We start from the raw sequence: 17,557 nt of genomic DNA on the forward strand, positions 1-17,557 counted from the left end.
TATGGATGACTGTTGCACTTGCCTGCCATTCAGAAGGTTGGTGGTTTGACTCCAGGCTTCTCCGGGCCACATGTGTCCTTTGGGCAAAACGCTGAACCCCACTTTGCCTACTGATGCGTTCATTGGTGTATGAATATGTGTGAATGATTGGAACAAAAAAGCACTGTGTGTGAGTGAATGGGTGGATGTGTAAAAGTGCTTTGAGCGGTCAGATTGACTAGAAAAGCGCTTTGCAAGTACAGTCCATTTACCTACAATAATTAGCTGCAGCATCAGAACGCCTACCGTTTTACTCAGTATCTGAGTCAAACGAGCAATAGAAATGTTTGAGCTATGGTTTAAGCTTTTGCTTTCTCTAACCTTAACTGCTCCCCAATCAAGGCTGTTTTGTTTAACACAACACTTCATGGTTGTTAGCTTAGTGGAATTTTCTATGGCAAAACTGCATGTCGTTTTGAGAAAACTGTAACTGTAGAAGGACTTGCAGAGTTTTGTTGCAGTTGCTCCTTCAACAACTTCCAACAAGCATGTCTGATTGAGGAGTGAGGGCATTAACATAAAAGTTAGGTCCGAATGACCAAATGACATTACTTTAAAAGACTGAAGACATCAATGTTATTTATCTTGTGTATGAACAGGCAAAAATTAGGGGTTCCAATCAGAGTCAAAAGGTACACTTGGTGGTCACAATAAGAAGTGTGATTAATTGAATTTTGAATCCGTGTCTCTAGTTCTAACTGACTGCAATTTTTTTGTTGTGTTTTGATGAATTAGTAACAGCTTCAAGAAGACACAGCCTCTTATTCTTCTGTCCAAGATTGATGACAAGATGGAGCAGTATGCCCACGCCGTGGAGGTTAGCTGACACACTCGAAATATGGGGAGCCACCTGGGACATAATTCAGAATTAGTTTACATGAAAGCATACGAAGTCAAACTCTCCCAAATACTATGCTGAAAACCTTACACACGTACTAATGATATGCTCTCATATATACATCTGAATACTCACATTGACTGAAAACCTTTCATATAAACCAGTGAAAACCTTTCATATAAACCAGTGAAAACCTTTCATATAAACCAGTGAAAACCTTTCATATAAACCAGTGAAAACCTTTCATATAAACCAGTGAAAACCTTTCATATAAACTTGTGGAAACTTTTTATATATCCATCCATTCCATCCATCCATCCATTATCTTCCGCTGGTCCGGGGATCGGGTCGCGGGGGCAGCAGCTTAAGCAAAGAGACCCAGACGTCCCTGTCCCCGGTCACTTCCTCCAGCTCTTCTGGGGGGACCCCGAGGCGTTCCCAGGCCAGCCGAGAAACATAGTCTCTCCAACGTGTCCTGGGTCTTCCCCGGGGCCTCCTCCCAGTGGGACGGGCCCGGAACACCTCACCGGGGAGGCGTCCAGGAGGCATTCTCACCAGATGCCCGAGCCACCTCATCTGACTCCTCTCGATGCAGAGGAGCAGCGGTTCTACTCTGAGCCCCTCCCGGATGACCGAGCTTCTCACCCTATCTCTAAGGGAGAGCCCAGACACCCTGCGGAGGAAACTCATTTCGGCCGCTTGTATTCGCGGTCTCGTTCTTTCGGTCACTACCCACAGCTCGTGACCATAGGTGAGGGTAGGAACATAGATTGACCGGTAAATCGAGAGCTTCGCCTTCTGGCTCAGCTCCTTCTTCACAACAACGGGCCGGTGCAGAGCCCGCATCACTGCAGACGCCGCACCGATCCGTCTGTCAATCTCCTGTTCCATTCGTCCCTCACTCGTGAACAAGACCCCGAGATACTTGAACTCCTCCACTTGGGGAAGGATCTCATTCCCGACCCGGAGAGAGCATTCCACCCTTTTCCGGACGAAGACCATGGTCTCAGACTTAGAGGTGCTGATGGTCATCCCCGCCGCTTCACACTCGGCTGCGAACCGCTCCAGTGAGAGCTGAAGGTCACGGCCTGACGACGCCAACAGAACCACATCGTCCGCAAAAAGCAGAGACCCGATTCTGAGGTCGCCAAACCGGACCCCCTCAACGCCCTGGCTGCGCCTAGAAATTCTGTCCATAAAAATTATGAACAGAATCGGTGACAAAGGGCAGCCCTGACGGAGTCCAACCCTCACAGGAAACATGTCCGACTTACTGCCGGCAATGCGGACCAAACTCTGACACCGGTCATACAGGGACCGAACAGCCCATATCAAGGAGTCCGGCACTCCATACTCCCGGAGCACCCCCCACAAGAGTCCCCGAGGGACACGGTCGAACGCCTTCTCCAAGTCCACAAAACACATGTAGACCGGTTGGGCGAACTCCCATGCTCCCTCCAGGATCCTGCGGAGGGTATAGAGCTGGTCCACTGTTCCACGGCCAGGACGAAAACCACACTGCACCTCCTGAATCCGAGATTCGACTATCCGGCGGATCCTCCTCTCTAGTACCCCCGAAAAGACCTTACCAGGGAGGCTGAGGAGTGTGATCCCCCTATAGTTGGAACACACCCTCCGGTCCCCCTTTTTAAAGAGGGGGACCACCACCCCGATCTGCCAGTCCAGAGGCACTGCCCCCGATGTCCACGCGATGCTGCAGAGGCGTGTCAACCAAGACAGCCCCACAACATCCAGAGCTTTGAGGAACTCAGGACGGACCTCATCCACCCCCGGGGCCTTGCCACCGAGGAGTTTTTTGACCACCTCGGCAACCTCAGCCCCAGAAATGGGAGGCCCCACGTCCGAGCTTCCCAACTCTGCTTTCTCATCGGAAGGCGTGTCGGTAGGATTGAGGAGGCCCTCGAAGTATTCCCCCCACCGACTCACGACGTCCCTAGTTGAAGTCAGCAGAGCCCCGCCCTCACCATACACGGTGTTGACGGTTAACTTTTTATATATTATAGTGAAAACCTTTCACATACACTAGTGAAAATCTTTTATATATTCAAGTGAAAGCCTTTTTTACATAGTTTTCTTCATTTGGCATTGAGGATTAGGCGTCACTATGCGGATACATGGCTCAGCTGGTTACTCTGCAGACTGGTCAAAAAGGATATCACAAGATGTTAGCATTCCACGTCAATGTGGCTTCTCTTCTGGAGAGTTGTCATGTTGTTATACATTTGAGATGAGGAAGCCTATGATTCAAACTAACTGTAAAACCTCCGATGTCTATATAGTTAGAAACATTACTGGACTGCAGTCATGAACCCCTGCAGTACCTGAGCAATGACATCACTGCTTCGCCTGTTGGTTTCTGCTTGTCTGTCAAATACAAGACAGAATAATGGTACATTCCCAGCTAGCTTTTTTTTGCTTCCTGGAAGCTCCTTTCTCTTTCTCCCCCAGGCAGTTTATGAGCTGATTTGTCTCAGTCCTGATATTTTGATTATGGATCCCTTAAAAGAATAAATAACACGTTTAACTCTTCATTCAATAAGGAACAGAATTTTTCTTTTTTCTCATTCATTTTTTAAAAATACATAGTACAGAAAATATTGAAGTTTTTTAAAAAAAATCAGTTTTTGGTTTCATGTCTGTGTAAATGATTAATTGCATAATTAAGAGTTTATATGAATTTTTTTTAATGACAATAATATGTAAACTTCCTTTTAATGGGAGTTTTTGTAAATCGATATTGGTATTGAAAAATAGAAAAATGACAACTGTGAAAATGAAGATAAAACAACACAAAATCAATAGAATCAGACATATCAACAAAGACAAACATTGACATCAAGAATTATGTGTCTTGTATTATAATTGTTTTTGATGTTTCTTATTGAAAAAAAAAGATAAAGATTGAATTATTAAGCTGTGATGGACTGGCGACCTGTTCAGGGTGTACCCTGCCTCGCACCCAATGACAGCTGGGATAGGCTCCAGCCTCCCCATGACCTTCAGTTGGGTTATGCGGGTATAGAAAATGGATGGATGGATTACTAAGTGTGGTTCTGGAATGTGTGAAAGCAAACATGTTCTTTTTCTTTTACACAGAACTCTCAGGAACCCCGGGCAGTGAAGGCATCACTGACTGACCTGCCCAACTCACCAGAAGTAGTCATCTCTAAGAAAAACCTGTTTGAAGCTGGAGAGGCCTGGAGTCAGAGTCCAAACAAGGGAACTACAATCAAGGTGAGAAAAATGCTCACAGACCTGGTTCTCTCAGATGTGTGCTTCACTTTAAAGTTAAATTAATGATATAAGTGGAGTCCTTTGAGCTCCTGTACAAATCTTTTTAAAACTATCAAAATTTATGTTATGATTGACAGCTGAACCTAATGAATAGCTAGTTTTGGCACAGCATGTAATTGTAGTTTTAAAAAGAGAAGATGACTGAGTGACAGGTCCTAACTTAACATATGACTGCAAAGATGCTATGCTTTTTTTATTTATTTCTTTATTATTTATTCATTTATATTTTTTATTTTATTTTATTCTATTCTATTTTATTTTATTTATTTATTTATTTTTGTTTGTTTGGTTTGTTTTGTTTTAGTTTAATTTTATCTATTCATACATTATTTAAAAAAAAAAATATATATATATATATATATATTTATTATTATTTTTTTATTATTATTATTTTATTATATACTTATTATACACTTATTTATCCAGTGTTTTTCCTCATGGGGATCTTCCACACCGGGGACTATGCCCACTCGGTCTGTGGGGTCATTACTGTGGGGATGGCCCTGGTTCGGGGTGGCTGGGGGATCTTGCACAGCAGCCCTGGCTGGGGTGTGGATGCCGGCCTGCCCTGATCTGGGCGGTTCCCCGTGGTGGCGGCCTCTGTGGTCATTGGTGGGCTGGCTCCCGGTGTGGACAGATCCCCAAGATACCGTTTCCTCACTTCAGCGTCAAGCCAGATTTTAATGTTGATTGTTGTTGATATTGACGTTGCTCATGTTGGGGGGGGGGGGGTAAGTATGCAATGTGGTTGTCGGTGTGATGTTGTGTGTGAGTTTATGCATGAATTGATTTGATTATTGATTTTATTATGTAAAGCACTTTGTGGTGCTTTTTAGTATGAACAGTGCTATATAAATAAAGTTTGATTTGATTTGATTTGATATAATAACGTTGGATAACGTTTTTTTCTGAGATTTAGTTTTATGCAACAGTGCACGAAAATATCTGAATGACAAGAGCATCAGACATGGAAAGCATCACTGTAACATCAGCTTGATTTGACTAAAGAAACATATTCAGGTTCAGATTCTGTAACACAGCCTAATCAGGCTGCAATGATGCTTTTGAACAATGACAGTCAATGCTTTAACACAATAATGATTAATATTCTTGTGGATATTTCTTATCTAAATGTGAACTCTAACACACCAACCACCTAATATATTATAATTGTATGATCATGACATTTCTCTCTTACTCTCTCCATTTATATGATTTACTCATTTTAATCTTATACACTCAGTTATATCATGTTTTGATAAATAGCTATAGATTTTAACTACAACTGTTTTTTATTTAACACATAGTATTTCTATTTAAATCTAATATTACTTTAAAATCAACTGATTATGATTTCATGTTGTTTGGATTGTATTTTAGTTTAGTATATTTTTAAAAATCCAACATTTTAATTATTACATTTTCAATTATTTAATATGTCTACAATATAATATTACATAATGCGGAATGATAATGTTATGTATAATGTTGTTTTGATATTGACTTGATTTAAATGGATTTTATGTAGATATTTTTCCTTATTTATGTGGTAGTATTTTATTATCACCCCTCCAACAGTAAAAGTGGGTTTGTCAGTGTTATTCAGATCTTCTTGAACGAGGGCATTTTCACAACCACCTGGCTAAGAATGACAATTCCATTATCTGTACTACTATGTGATCTTAAGGTCAGCTTAATATTTACATGGAAGTGAAGCAGGTTGATGCAGTAGGAGCATCTGTGTTCAGAACACTTTACATGCAACCATCTTGTGCATTCTGTGCTTAATCAATCAGGACACCGAGAACCTGAAGGTGGGAGTGGCTAACCTGATCACTCAGTTTGTGAAAGGTCCCTCAGATGGCAGCAACAGACAACTGCAATTCAGACCCACCGTAAGTCACAAATATAACATATTCCTCAGCTCAGACAATAATCTAATATCCTCTGTTTGCTGTGTGTTTCCTTCTGTGCAATAAGAAAATACAACTGAGAGCATTTTTTTCTCTCTGTTATACCACTGACAAATTTCTCTATGTTTATTCCACTAGAAACACAATTCTGTTCCTGACAAAGTAGTTTTTAGATGAGAAATGGCTTCTCTAAAATAAGAAGTGTCTGAGTGTATTAATGTGTCCAGTATTTCAGTGAAGCGTTTGCTCATTTTAGAATACCAACCTGTTTGTCTGATTCTTGATTGACTTATTAGGATGTTAAGCCTGGAGATGTGATGCAGAAGAAGAACATGTGGGAGATCGTTGGAGACGCGTCAGGGAAGCCAGAACAGAGAGTGAAGGTTTTTGTTCACCTATACAGATTTGATTATTATGTTCTGTATCAAATGTGTTTTTTTTTACCAAACCTTTCGAGCATGATTAAGAATGAGAATAGGATAAAACAAATTCTAACGTTTGAGAGACTTTTGGCATTAAATGTTTTGGTAATAATAAGCTCAATAAACTAAATATTTCTGTTCAAAATGTTACATGCTAAGGTAAATGCCAACATAAAGTTCCTGAATAATTTGAATACCTATGAATTCCTTCACTTTAGGCTTCCTTAATAGGCCTTATCACTCCGTTGATTTTCATTGATGTCTTTAAGTTTTTTAGTTTTTATGTGCTAATAAAAAGTCTGAATACATCTGAGAACCAAAAGTAAAAATAGGTTTCACACGGATACATGTTTCATCTCTCCTTAGGGTTCAACAGCCAGTAAAAAGTACAAATTTGTTGTCACCGGTCATGGCAAATATGAGAAGATTTCTGTGGATGACCAGGAGAGAGGAGAATTCAACAGAAAATCTGGTAGGACCACTAACAGGAAGTAGAAAGAAAACACTCTATGACAGATTTAAGGGGAAAAAAATTAATTTAGTTTCTCTGACATTGTGTGATACATTCTAATTAAAGGACAAGAGCGTTTTTTTGACATTGGGCCCTTGATTTCACATTATAACATGATGTTCTACTCACCCCTGCTTGTTGTTGAACATTTGGAGCTGTTCCGAAGATATTCGAGAGGCGTCTGGCTGCTCTCTTGAGATATTCGGCCATGAAACGGTTTCCTATGGGCAAGCTTATACAGGCACAAACTATGCTGTTTATAATTTATTAATTACTGTACACTAGCACTGATAACGTGGAGGTGCGTCCCTTACTTAAAAAAATCCGGGTTACTGTAATTTTGAATTTTAGCCGAATGAATAAATAGGCAGCAGGTCTGTGGGCTGTCTGTGGCAGTAGCACGACGATGACGTCAGTAACGCCCACTTTACGACAAAAAAATCAAAATTACAGTAACCCGGATTTTTTTAAGTAAGCGACGCACCTCCACGTTATCAGTGCTAGTGTACAGTAATAAATAAATTATAAACAGCATAGTTTGTGCCTGTATAACATTGCCCATAGGAAACCGTTTCATGGCCGAATATCTCAAGAGAGCAGCCAGACGCCTCTCGAATATCTTCGGAACAGCTCCAAATGTTCAACAACAAGCAGGGGTGAGTAGAACATCATGTTATAATGTGAAATCAAGGGCCCAATGTCAAAAAAACGCTCTTGTCCTTTAAGGCTTGTATAATTGGACACAGAATGCCAGTACATTTTTGAAAACCTTTATTTTGTCTTCTTCTTAAAAAGCTCCCACAATATTGTTGATGCCCTGCCCCATCTACTGAAGCTCCCATCTAATGTATTAGGTGTTAAATCTGAATCATGTGCAGTAACCTACTCTGCTCTGTAAGGCTATTCTTTGATATAATCTCGAAAAAAATATTAAGGGATAAACCCAACCATGGATTTAGCTCCTCATTAAGATGTTTTTTCAGTTGTTTGTTTTTTTTATCATTTCTTATAGCTTGTATGGATGTGAAAAGATTGAATAGTTTTGACAAACATTTCATGAAATCCAAATTGTTCTAGCACCATGTACAGAAAATCCCACCTTTCTGCATCCAATCCCACTATTATTGCTTCAAATCTTTTTTCGGTTATGTTTTGTATTACATGTAATGTGCGCCGAATATTGTCCTGTGTCTGTCTATGTTTTATAAATTCAGTCTGGTCTTGATGAATTATATCTGGCAGATTTGTTTCTAAACGCCTGGCTACGATGGCGGTAAAAAGTCTGTAGTCTTGGTTAAGAACACTCACTGGTCTATAATTAGAACATTCCAATTTGTCTTTTCTTTCTTTGGGGATAACCGAAATGAAGGCTTCCCTCCAGGAGTTTGGGATTTCTCCCTTCTTTAGCACCCAGTTAAATGTATTTTTTAGCAGGGGGATCAATGATTCCCCAAGCATTTTGTAAAACTCCGACGTGTATCCATCTGTGCCTAGTGCCTTATTTGTCTTCAGCTTTGAAATTGCAGAGATGATTTATGGTCATCAGTTACCCTTGGCAAAATTAAAGAATCTAATTAGGGATGTCCCGATCAGGTTTTTTTGCCCTCCGAGTCCGAGTCATTTGATTTTGAGTATCTGCCGATACCGAGTCCCGATCCGATACTTCTAGAGTACATTAAAAAAATGAAGAACGGCGAAGAAACAGATCCAGGATGTCCCTGATTTTTTATTTTCTTCACTTCTTTTATCATTTAACACTTATAAACAGAGCACTTCTGTGAGGTAGCTTGAACAACAAAAGTAATCAAGTAATAAAAAATTCTTCACATTGTAGTTTAGTGCAACAATGTCTAATGTAAAAACGAGCAGCAGCTCAACCTGAAATACCTGGCAGGCATGGAAAGAAATAAGCAAATAAAAGTGCCACAGTGTTATAAAGTAAGGCCAGTAATGTGCTTTTGGGAACTGCACTCCTAATTCTTCCTCTCCTCCTCTGGCTTCACAGAAGGAAATGTACGTTTTTCTTGATGAAAACAACCTTGTCAGGTTTGAGCCTGTTCCTGTTCTCATCAAATATGTTAGCCATGTCCTCGTCGCCACCTTTTGAAATCACAAGTTTGCATATCTCACAGTTTGCAATCGCAACGTTTTTGTCATCCCCTTAAAAATACCCCCACACCGTGGACATTCGGCCCCCAGCTTCAAGCTGCTGCCGTGTTCTGCTTCGCTTTACGGCAGCAAAGTGACGTCATGCCGCATGTTTCTGTGTGGAGTTGAGACCTTAGACATAAAGATTCTGGGAGTTATGATTATTGTAGTTGGGGATATACACCTTCCTCAGTCGAAATAAATGTAATGTGGGGGCATTGGAGACCCATCCAAGATGGCGGCCGCGCTGATACGTCAGCTCCAATAGGCAGCATCAGTCTATGAGGCGTCTACGCATATTATGGCTGTGTTCGAAACCGCCTACTTCTCCCACTACTCCTACTAACTTTAACTTTTTTTAAGTTCCCGGATGTATACTAGATGCATACTAGATTCGCCGAAACGTTGAGCATGCATCATGAGGTTACTACTCATACTCAAACTACCCAAGATGCAACGTAACGTGACGTCGCCGATCATCATTTCCTGTCAAAACGGCAGTTTCAAACTAGCTACAACGAGGGTAGGTTCACTTCCTGTTTTCAAAACAAAAGCACCAATTGTATCGTAATGGCTTTCCCTATGATAAAAGGCAACGGGTATTTTATTTTGTGAAAATAACCGGAAGTGCGTTGCTCACTGCGGCTAGCTTTAGTAGCTCCGAATTCGTGGGAACAAAATTGTAAATAACCGGTATTTTGTCAGATTTTCAACACGTTGGGGATCTAAACGACTACTTTCTCACCTGAAAATGTTTCAAATGTTGCTAAAGTTTACAGAGTTTAGAGCTTAAGTGAAATCAGCTTCAGGCCGGCTGATTTCGGCTCGGGCAGGAGTGAAATGCATTGTGGGTAAACGCTCTGCATACTGTCTGATCGATCAGTATGCTGTTTGCAAGTATGTAGTATGTAGTAGGCGGTTTCGAACACAACCTGTGTCTATAGTTGAGACGGTCTGACTCTGTACCACCACATAACATGTAATACTTATCTGTTATTTTTTCCCATTTGTTTTGAAATTTTATAGTTCTGATAAAAAAAGGATAAAAAGAGGGTCAGCGTTGGTAAATATCTTGAGACTCGGGACCTTACAATCACTGACCAAGTTGGTAACCTCGGAGTGTTGATAGACTCAGAACTGACTTTCAGCAGCCACATCAAAGCTGTCACCAAGGCAGCTTTTTACCACCTCAGAAACATCAACAGAATTAAAGGTTTCCTCTCCCAAACAGACCAGGAGAAACTCATCCATGCATTCATCTCCAGTAGACTCCATTTCTGTAATGCTCTTTTAACTGGACTTCCCAAAAAGAGCATTAAACATCTGCAGCTCATCCAGAACGCTGCTGCTGGAGTTTAAACCCGGACTAAGAGATCTGAACACATCACAGCAGCTTTAAAATCTTTACTCTGGCTTCCAGTCAGTCACAGAATAGATTTTAAAAGCCTGCTGATGGTTTACAAATCCCAGAATGGTTTAGGCCCAAAATACATCTGTGATATGTTCAGAGAATATAAACCCAGCAGAGCTCTTAGCTCCAAGGACTCAGGTCAGCTGGTCCAGTCCAGAGTCCAGACTAAACATGGAGAAGCAGCATTTAGCTGTTATGCTGCAAACAAGTGGAACAAACTGCCAGTGGAGATTAAACTTTCACCAAATGGAGACATTTTTAAATCCAGGTTAAAAACATTTCTGTTCTCACGTGTCTATGCATGAAATCTGCACGATATCTTTTAACTTATCTGGACTGTTGCTTGTTTTTAAATTCATTAAAATAATTTTATTTGTTTCTCTTTATATTCTTTTATGTATTTTTAATGCTTCTTCCACTCCCTGCTGCAATGCTTTTATTTTATGTAAAGCACTTTGAACTGTTTGTACATGAATTGTGCTGTATAAATAAATTTGATTTTGATTTTTTTTTTTTTTTAAATAATAATAATGACAATAAATATACATATATAGATAGGCTTTATATCCGATCCCTGATCAGGATGAAACGTCCGACACCGATCGAGTCAGAAACCACGTGATCGGATCGGGACATCCCTAAATCTAATTCTAATTATCTGTCTAGTTGAAAAGAAAGATTTTTGTAGTACATTTCAAAACATTTAACATTTAAACAACAGTAAATGAATCCCTGATTTTATAAATATTATTAATTGCCATTTGCCTTTTTAATCTATAGGCCAGCAGCTTTGTAGATTTACTTCCTGCTTCATAATACCTCTGTTTCAACTACATCAGCTTTTTTAGGATGTCATTTATCTCTGTTGATTTCTTGATTTAATTTCTTATCCACTTTGTTTTTTTTTGTTCTTCTAGTTTCTTAAGCTCTGATTCCAGTTTATTAAGTCTATCCTGTTTTTGCCTTTTCAAATACGCTGATTTAGCTTTTAGTTTCCCCTCTAATTCGCTTTCTAATTGGCGGGATCCGCTTGACACGCATCCCACAGCACAGATGGAGACACCTCACCATTATCATTCTCCCTTACATACGTCTGAATTTCTTCAACATATTCCTCCTTCATTTGTCCTTTCAGAACATTTATGTTCAGCCTCCATAGTGTTTATTTTGTTTCTCTTGAAATAGCTAAAGTCATATTGGACTATGGTCTGATAGGTCCCTTATTCCAAATTCATATTTTTCACTCTTGTATTTGTCCTTCTTATACAAAAAAAAATAATCTATCCTTTAATATGTTGAATGAGGTGATGAGAAAAATGTGTAATCTTTTCCTTTAGGATTCAATTCTCTCCATACATCAATTACTCCCAACTCTGCCAATAGCCATCTGAACTTCTTGCCAATTGCAAACTTCTGTATCCCACTTGCTGAACAGTCGAGTTGTGGTTTAGTCGGAGATTTAAGTCTATCCCCCAAATCAAAATACCTTCCCCCTCGGATACCATTAAGTTAAACATTTGCCTGTAAAACATCCAGTCTGTGCCTAGGGGTGCATTTACATTTAGAATAGTGACCAATTCTCCCTCTAACCACCCCTTAATTAATATATACCTTCCCTGTTTATCTGATATTTCTGAAAGTTTTTCAAAAATAATTTTCCCTAATATTGCAATGGCCACTCCTTTCCTATGACCTGTACTATAAGATGAAGAAAATACCTGATTAAGTCCACATCTTTTAAGCTTTTCGTGCTCCCTCTCTGACAAGTGGCTCTCCTGCAGCAGAGCCACCCCCATCCCTTCTTTCTCCATTTAACCTATTATCTTGGACCTTTTAATTGGGTTGAGTATCCCATTTACATTATGTGATGCGACCTTTAATCATTTTTTCTGGGTTGCCGTTTCGCTGATTTTCCGGCTCCTCTCCCCTATGCTTACCTCTTATGCTACGAAACTGGAAAACTGCCCTAAACAGGGCTCTAAATTAACTTTTTTGATCACCAGCCAATGTGGCTAGTAAGTTTCTGAAGTTACCAGCCAATCAGAATTTCCACTAGCCACATATTTTTCCGTGCAAAAAAGACAGATGAGAGCCACTGAATTAATTTGATCAATTTGTTAACTAAAGCTTTAAATTCATTTTACAGTGAAATTGGGAATGTATATCCAATTAAAAATAATTACAATAATTAAACTTATGTACATACAAAACTTATTCTAACATTTCATTACTCCTCAACCCTCACATAGCCTGCTATTCAGGGTCACATTTTTTGTACATAAAAAAATAAAAAAATAACTTTAAAACTGATTTATATTCATGTGAACCCTGAATCTACAAAAATGGAAATATTTAACAACTTTCTAACCATGTTTTAGTGCAGATAATGCACAAAATTAAACACAAAACTATGTGCAGAGACTAATTATGGAATTATGGATACTGTGAAATGCTTAAACATCGTCCGAGCTCTCTGAACTGTCTTCGGATCCCTCTAAATCAGTTCCATTTTCCCTTTTCTCACAAAGTGTGGCCGGCGTGTGCGCAAACTGTCACCATGCCAGATTCAATATATTCAAAATATCATCCTCCTCCCCTCCTTTGGCAGGCATATCTTTTCTCTTCACGGCCGGCTGTCCCAACCATCGCCACATTTTGTTAGTGTTTGTGTCCCAATAACACGCTGTCAAATAATGCTTCCCCTTCTCAATGCATTCATTCACAATGATGGAGCAGAGTCACCTAAATAAAGACAGAAGTGTCCCAAATACAAAAATCAAATGGGAAATGACACCCCATTTGTGCATGTTAAGCTAACTGCTTGTTAATACGATAAGTGTTTAATTAGCCTACTTTGCATGTCTTCCAAAAGAGAAAATAATCAGACGCAGGGTAGCAAAACATTATGGGCGTGAAAACGAAACTTAGAAGTAGCAATTCTCTACAAGTAGGAGAAATCGACTGAACACCGGCGTCTATCGTATTTCCAAACCAAGAGTGACCCACTCCCCTAGTACGGCAGCCTCGGCAGATGCGTTCCCATAGAAACTGCGCTCGTGCGTCCCGTGCATAGACTGTATATAATAATTTCGCGTCCCGCGAAATAGATGGTAAAGTTCCTCATTTATCATCGGCCAAGCCGGCTAGTGAGTTTTTTTTAATACACGCCAAAAATAACTTTCACCCGCATTTGGCGGGTTGGCGGATGTTAATTTAGAGCCCTGGCCCTAAACATTAAAGATCCAAACACAAAAACAATCACTGATGTACGGAAGAGTATTAGGTCCAGGCATAAGAAAAAATAATAATATTTTGCCTGTTGAGAATAAAGTCGACATGTCGAGAATAAAGTCGAATTTTCGAGAAAAAAGTCAACTCTTCTGGTCCATCATCTAATTACTTTATTTTCGACATTTCAACATTAATCTCGAACTAGTCATTAACCAGAAAACTTCCTTGCGTGGGGTCTGCGTTTTGACCCTACCTGAGTCCTGGTGGCAAGTCCGCTCTGAGCGATATGCCCTTCCTCCTAGGGGAAGTGGGCCCTCCATGCTGTAGTCAACATTGTCCATGTGTCCAACAGCTCAATGAACAAACATAAAAAGAAAGAAAATAGAGCTATCGAAAAACAAAAGCCTCCCAAACTTTTTTTTTTTTTTTTATAAAACATGTAGAGAAAATCACCCTTTTTAAAATTAGCATATTTAAGTAATTCAATACAACAACAAGGGCTGGGCAATTTCCGCTTATCCTTAGCCAGCAGTTTTAAATAGGATTCTACGTCACACGCTCTGGCCCCATGAATGCATTTGACTACGGTTGCTGTTGTCTCTAATGCCACGTTTCTGACTATAGAGCTGCTGATAACCAGGGTTTTTTCCTCAGCGGGTGTGTTGCTGAGTCCCAGTATGGCACTTTGCGAGCAAGACTGCACAATACCAACATCCTTCAAGCTACTCACAAAGGCAGAATGCAGTTGTTCTGACTTTCATGCCCTGTATCATGATTGTTATCACCTCAATCAAAATATCTGCTGTGAAAAAGGAATATTAGATCACTTGGTGGGGAGCTTTCTTCTGCAGTGATTGGAAGTTTTGCTGTTCAGTAACCAGTGACACAGCAGCTAAGGCGTGATAGCTTTCACTAGCTGGTAGCGAATGCTATCACATAAATGTGTTAAAGTCAGTAAAGTAAGTGCCATGTTTTCATCAGAAAGATAGAATCACATAAATATTGAGTATAAAAACTATACGCCTGATGGTTGCAGCAGGAATCAGGCCAAGCATGCAAGGTAGGGCTGTTTCTTGCTATAGGCGAACAAGGCGAATGCTTAGGGCCCCCTAGCCACCAGGGGGCCCTAAAGCTGCATGTTCAACCTCAATTAATTCAGCCTCTGAGGAGAATTAAAATGTCCTGTATTTATCTGTAGCTACATTCTTAAAAAAATAAACATAGGATATAAATAAAATAAACTGCAAAGATGAACTGTGGCTGGTGTTTTTGTGGCATTATTAGGTCATATTTGTTTTACAGCACTGTCACGCATTGAGTGGTGTAGCAGGCCGCCGACAAGTATGACGGGAATGATTGAATGAATGATTTACCCATCATTCCCCGTTGCGTGAAAATGAAACAAGACAAACTCCGTAATGGCATCAAACATAAGTTATATTAGTGGCGCGAAAAAAAGGAAGGAAGAAAAACGGTCTCAGGATAAAGGTAAGGCATGTGTTGGGTGATGTGGGATAGATAGCTGGAAGTGTAAAGATTTGTGTGTTTATTTTCCCTGCTAGGTAGCCTCGGATGAATGTTATGTAGCTGGCTAGGATTTGTTCGTTATAAACATTTTAAATGAAAGTTTGCTTGTATAAAATGAAAATGTCACATGTGAATGACTGACTCCAGACCCGTTTCTTCAGATTCTAGCAGGAAGGGATATTGTTGTTGTCCTGCTCTGTCATTGTTCAGTGGAAATTGTCTCTGAGATATTTGATATTATTTTAGTATTATGTGGATTAATTTACTAAGTTTGTGTTATTTATAGGCATCTAATTGGGGCCTGCCATAGTATTGCATAGGAGAGCACTGCATAGCAGTGCCTCCATGCAAATGCATGGCAAGGCACCTATTACTATTCCGTTGGCAAAAGTCTATGGGATTTAACATTGAAAACGTGTCTCTTTATTTATTTATAGGTAGGCTATATTTATTCTTCCGTCCACATTACGGGCCCACACATCCCAACAATATATATATCAAAACGACCGGCTCGATGAGTTTTTGGGGGCTATTACTTTTATTGAAGATTGGAGTTACCATGGCGACATAATAAGCAAAAAACAGCCCCCCAAAGCCCCCATAGGAATAAACAGGGGGATGACCTGGAAAAATCATAAAAAACCCAAAATTTTGAGCAGTTACTGTGTCATCATGCATTAACCTAGAAACGCCATTCAAATGTCAGTTTGTAGATACGTCCGTGCTGTGTTCAGAAGTGAAGACGCCATGTCGATACCTGCTACGGATTTCCCACAGCATGCCTCCAAGCGACCCAAAGTTTTGGCCAAAATCTGCAAAATTTGAATTTTTAGAGCACAACTGCCATTTCATTAGTGTGGGAAGAGCAAGAGTTCTGACCTCAGATTCATTTTCAAATCGCCCTCATGCCTACAAATATCGCTCCAATGCCATTATGTACTGTCATAATATAGGCACGCATGTTGGGATTCATAAAATGTTTTCATATTTCATCTAGGGCTTGCTCTCAGAGCCCCTCAGAGCAAAGTGATGTCGGGGCTCAAAGACCTCAAATCCCCATTTTAATTAATCCAATTCTCAGAATCTCAGCAGCTCCTGCAGCCCTTCTTTCTCTCATCCGTGCTTTCACTGTGAATGTGCTACAGATCTGAAACGCGGCAATAGTGAAGTCCAAAGGCGTCCCTCGCTCATTCTGCGAGAATGTTTTACGTAGCTCTTACGGTTTCCGAATGGGAAGCATTTGTTCGTAGTGGTTTTTTGGCTCTGAGAAGCCTGAGTCTCATATAATTAACCCTCTATGGTACGCATTATGATCCCAATTGCAAAAAAAATGTTTGTATGGTTTTTCTAGCTTAAAATGGACTCTTATAACAAAATCAACAAAGTTTTTAAAAAATAATAATTTTATTAAAGTTTTATAAATTTGTTGCCTCAAGGCAACACTGTACCATCGTGGAACAAAAAACAATATTTCATCTAATAACATATAAGATACATCAAATCTCCTAAAAACACTTTCCAATTCAACAAAACACTTAAACAAAGATATTTTTGTGGTGCCTGACATAAAATTAATTTAATTCTTCCTTAGAAATCATTTACAAATATGAGCCGTTGCCCTCAGGCAACATTCTACCATTACGGAACAGTAAGATATGTGTTGATCAAAACTGGCAGAAACTAATTGGTTAAGCCATGTTTAACATTACAAAACTTTTAATTGTATCATGTACAATGTTCTACACATTAAAAACTGATTAGTACACATATATATATATATATATTTATCCTACTCTGAACCAATCTACTATGCTACCTCCATCCCCATGCTGGCCTTCCTGAGGACTGTCTACTCCTGAAGTCTCCTCATCCTCACCTCATCCTCACTCTCTCCCTGCAGGGATTCCACCACCACCTCTTCCTCAGCATCACTATTTATCTCACCATTCTCATCCTCACTGTCATCTGGTGGCATAGCAACCCGTGCCTTGTATGTCTTTGCCTTCCCATAAAAGACATTCGGGTTCATTCCCTGTATTAAAACATTTATTTTAAGTGAATCAAATATTACACAAATGCATTTTGAATTAATATATACATGGGTTATTTAATATAATTAATTTAAATCATCTTTCATCTTTCATTCTTTCTTACATATTTCATGCACTTTTTACTTGAACCATCATGGCCACCAGAGTCAAA

The 17,557-nt window shown here is 39.7% G+C and overlaps 2 protein-coding genes across 2 annotated transcripts in view; both read left to right on the plus strand.

Moving 5' to 3' along the window:
• tnnt3a (troponin T type 3a (skeletal, fast)) overlaps positions 1-17,557 on the plus strand; it is a 209,615-nt gene that overhangs the window by 163,102 nt on the left and 28,956 nt on the right. The gene's annotated exons all lie outside the window — the stretch shown is intronic.
• lsp1a (lymphocyte specific protein 1 a) overlaps positions 1-17,557 on the plus strand; it is a 95,103-nt gene that overhangs the window by 68,827 nt on the left and 8,719 nt on the right. The window contains exons 8-12 of the mRNA XM_075469258.1: positions 775-856; positions 3,995-4,132; positions 5,989-6,087; positions 6,402-6,488; positions 6,894-6,999. Of these exons, the coding sequence (XP_075325373.1) occupies positions 775-856; positions 3,995-4,132; positions 5,989-6,087; positions 6,402-6,488; positions 6,894-6,999 (512 nt within the window). The remainder of the gene's footprint in view (positions 1-774; positions 857-3,994; positions 4,133-5,988; positions 6,088-6,401; positions 6,489-6,893; positions 7,000-17,557) is intronic.

The sequence above is a fragment of the Odontesthes bonariensis genome, chromosome 7 (genome assembly GCF_027942865.1).
Source record: "Odontesthes bonariensis isolate fOdoBon6 chromosome 7, fOdoBon6.hap1, whole genome shotgun sequence".
Taxonomy (NCBI): Eukaryota; Metazoa; Chordata; class Actinopteri; order Atheriniformes; family Atherinopsidae; genus Odontesthes; species Odontesthes bonariensis.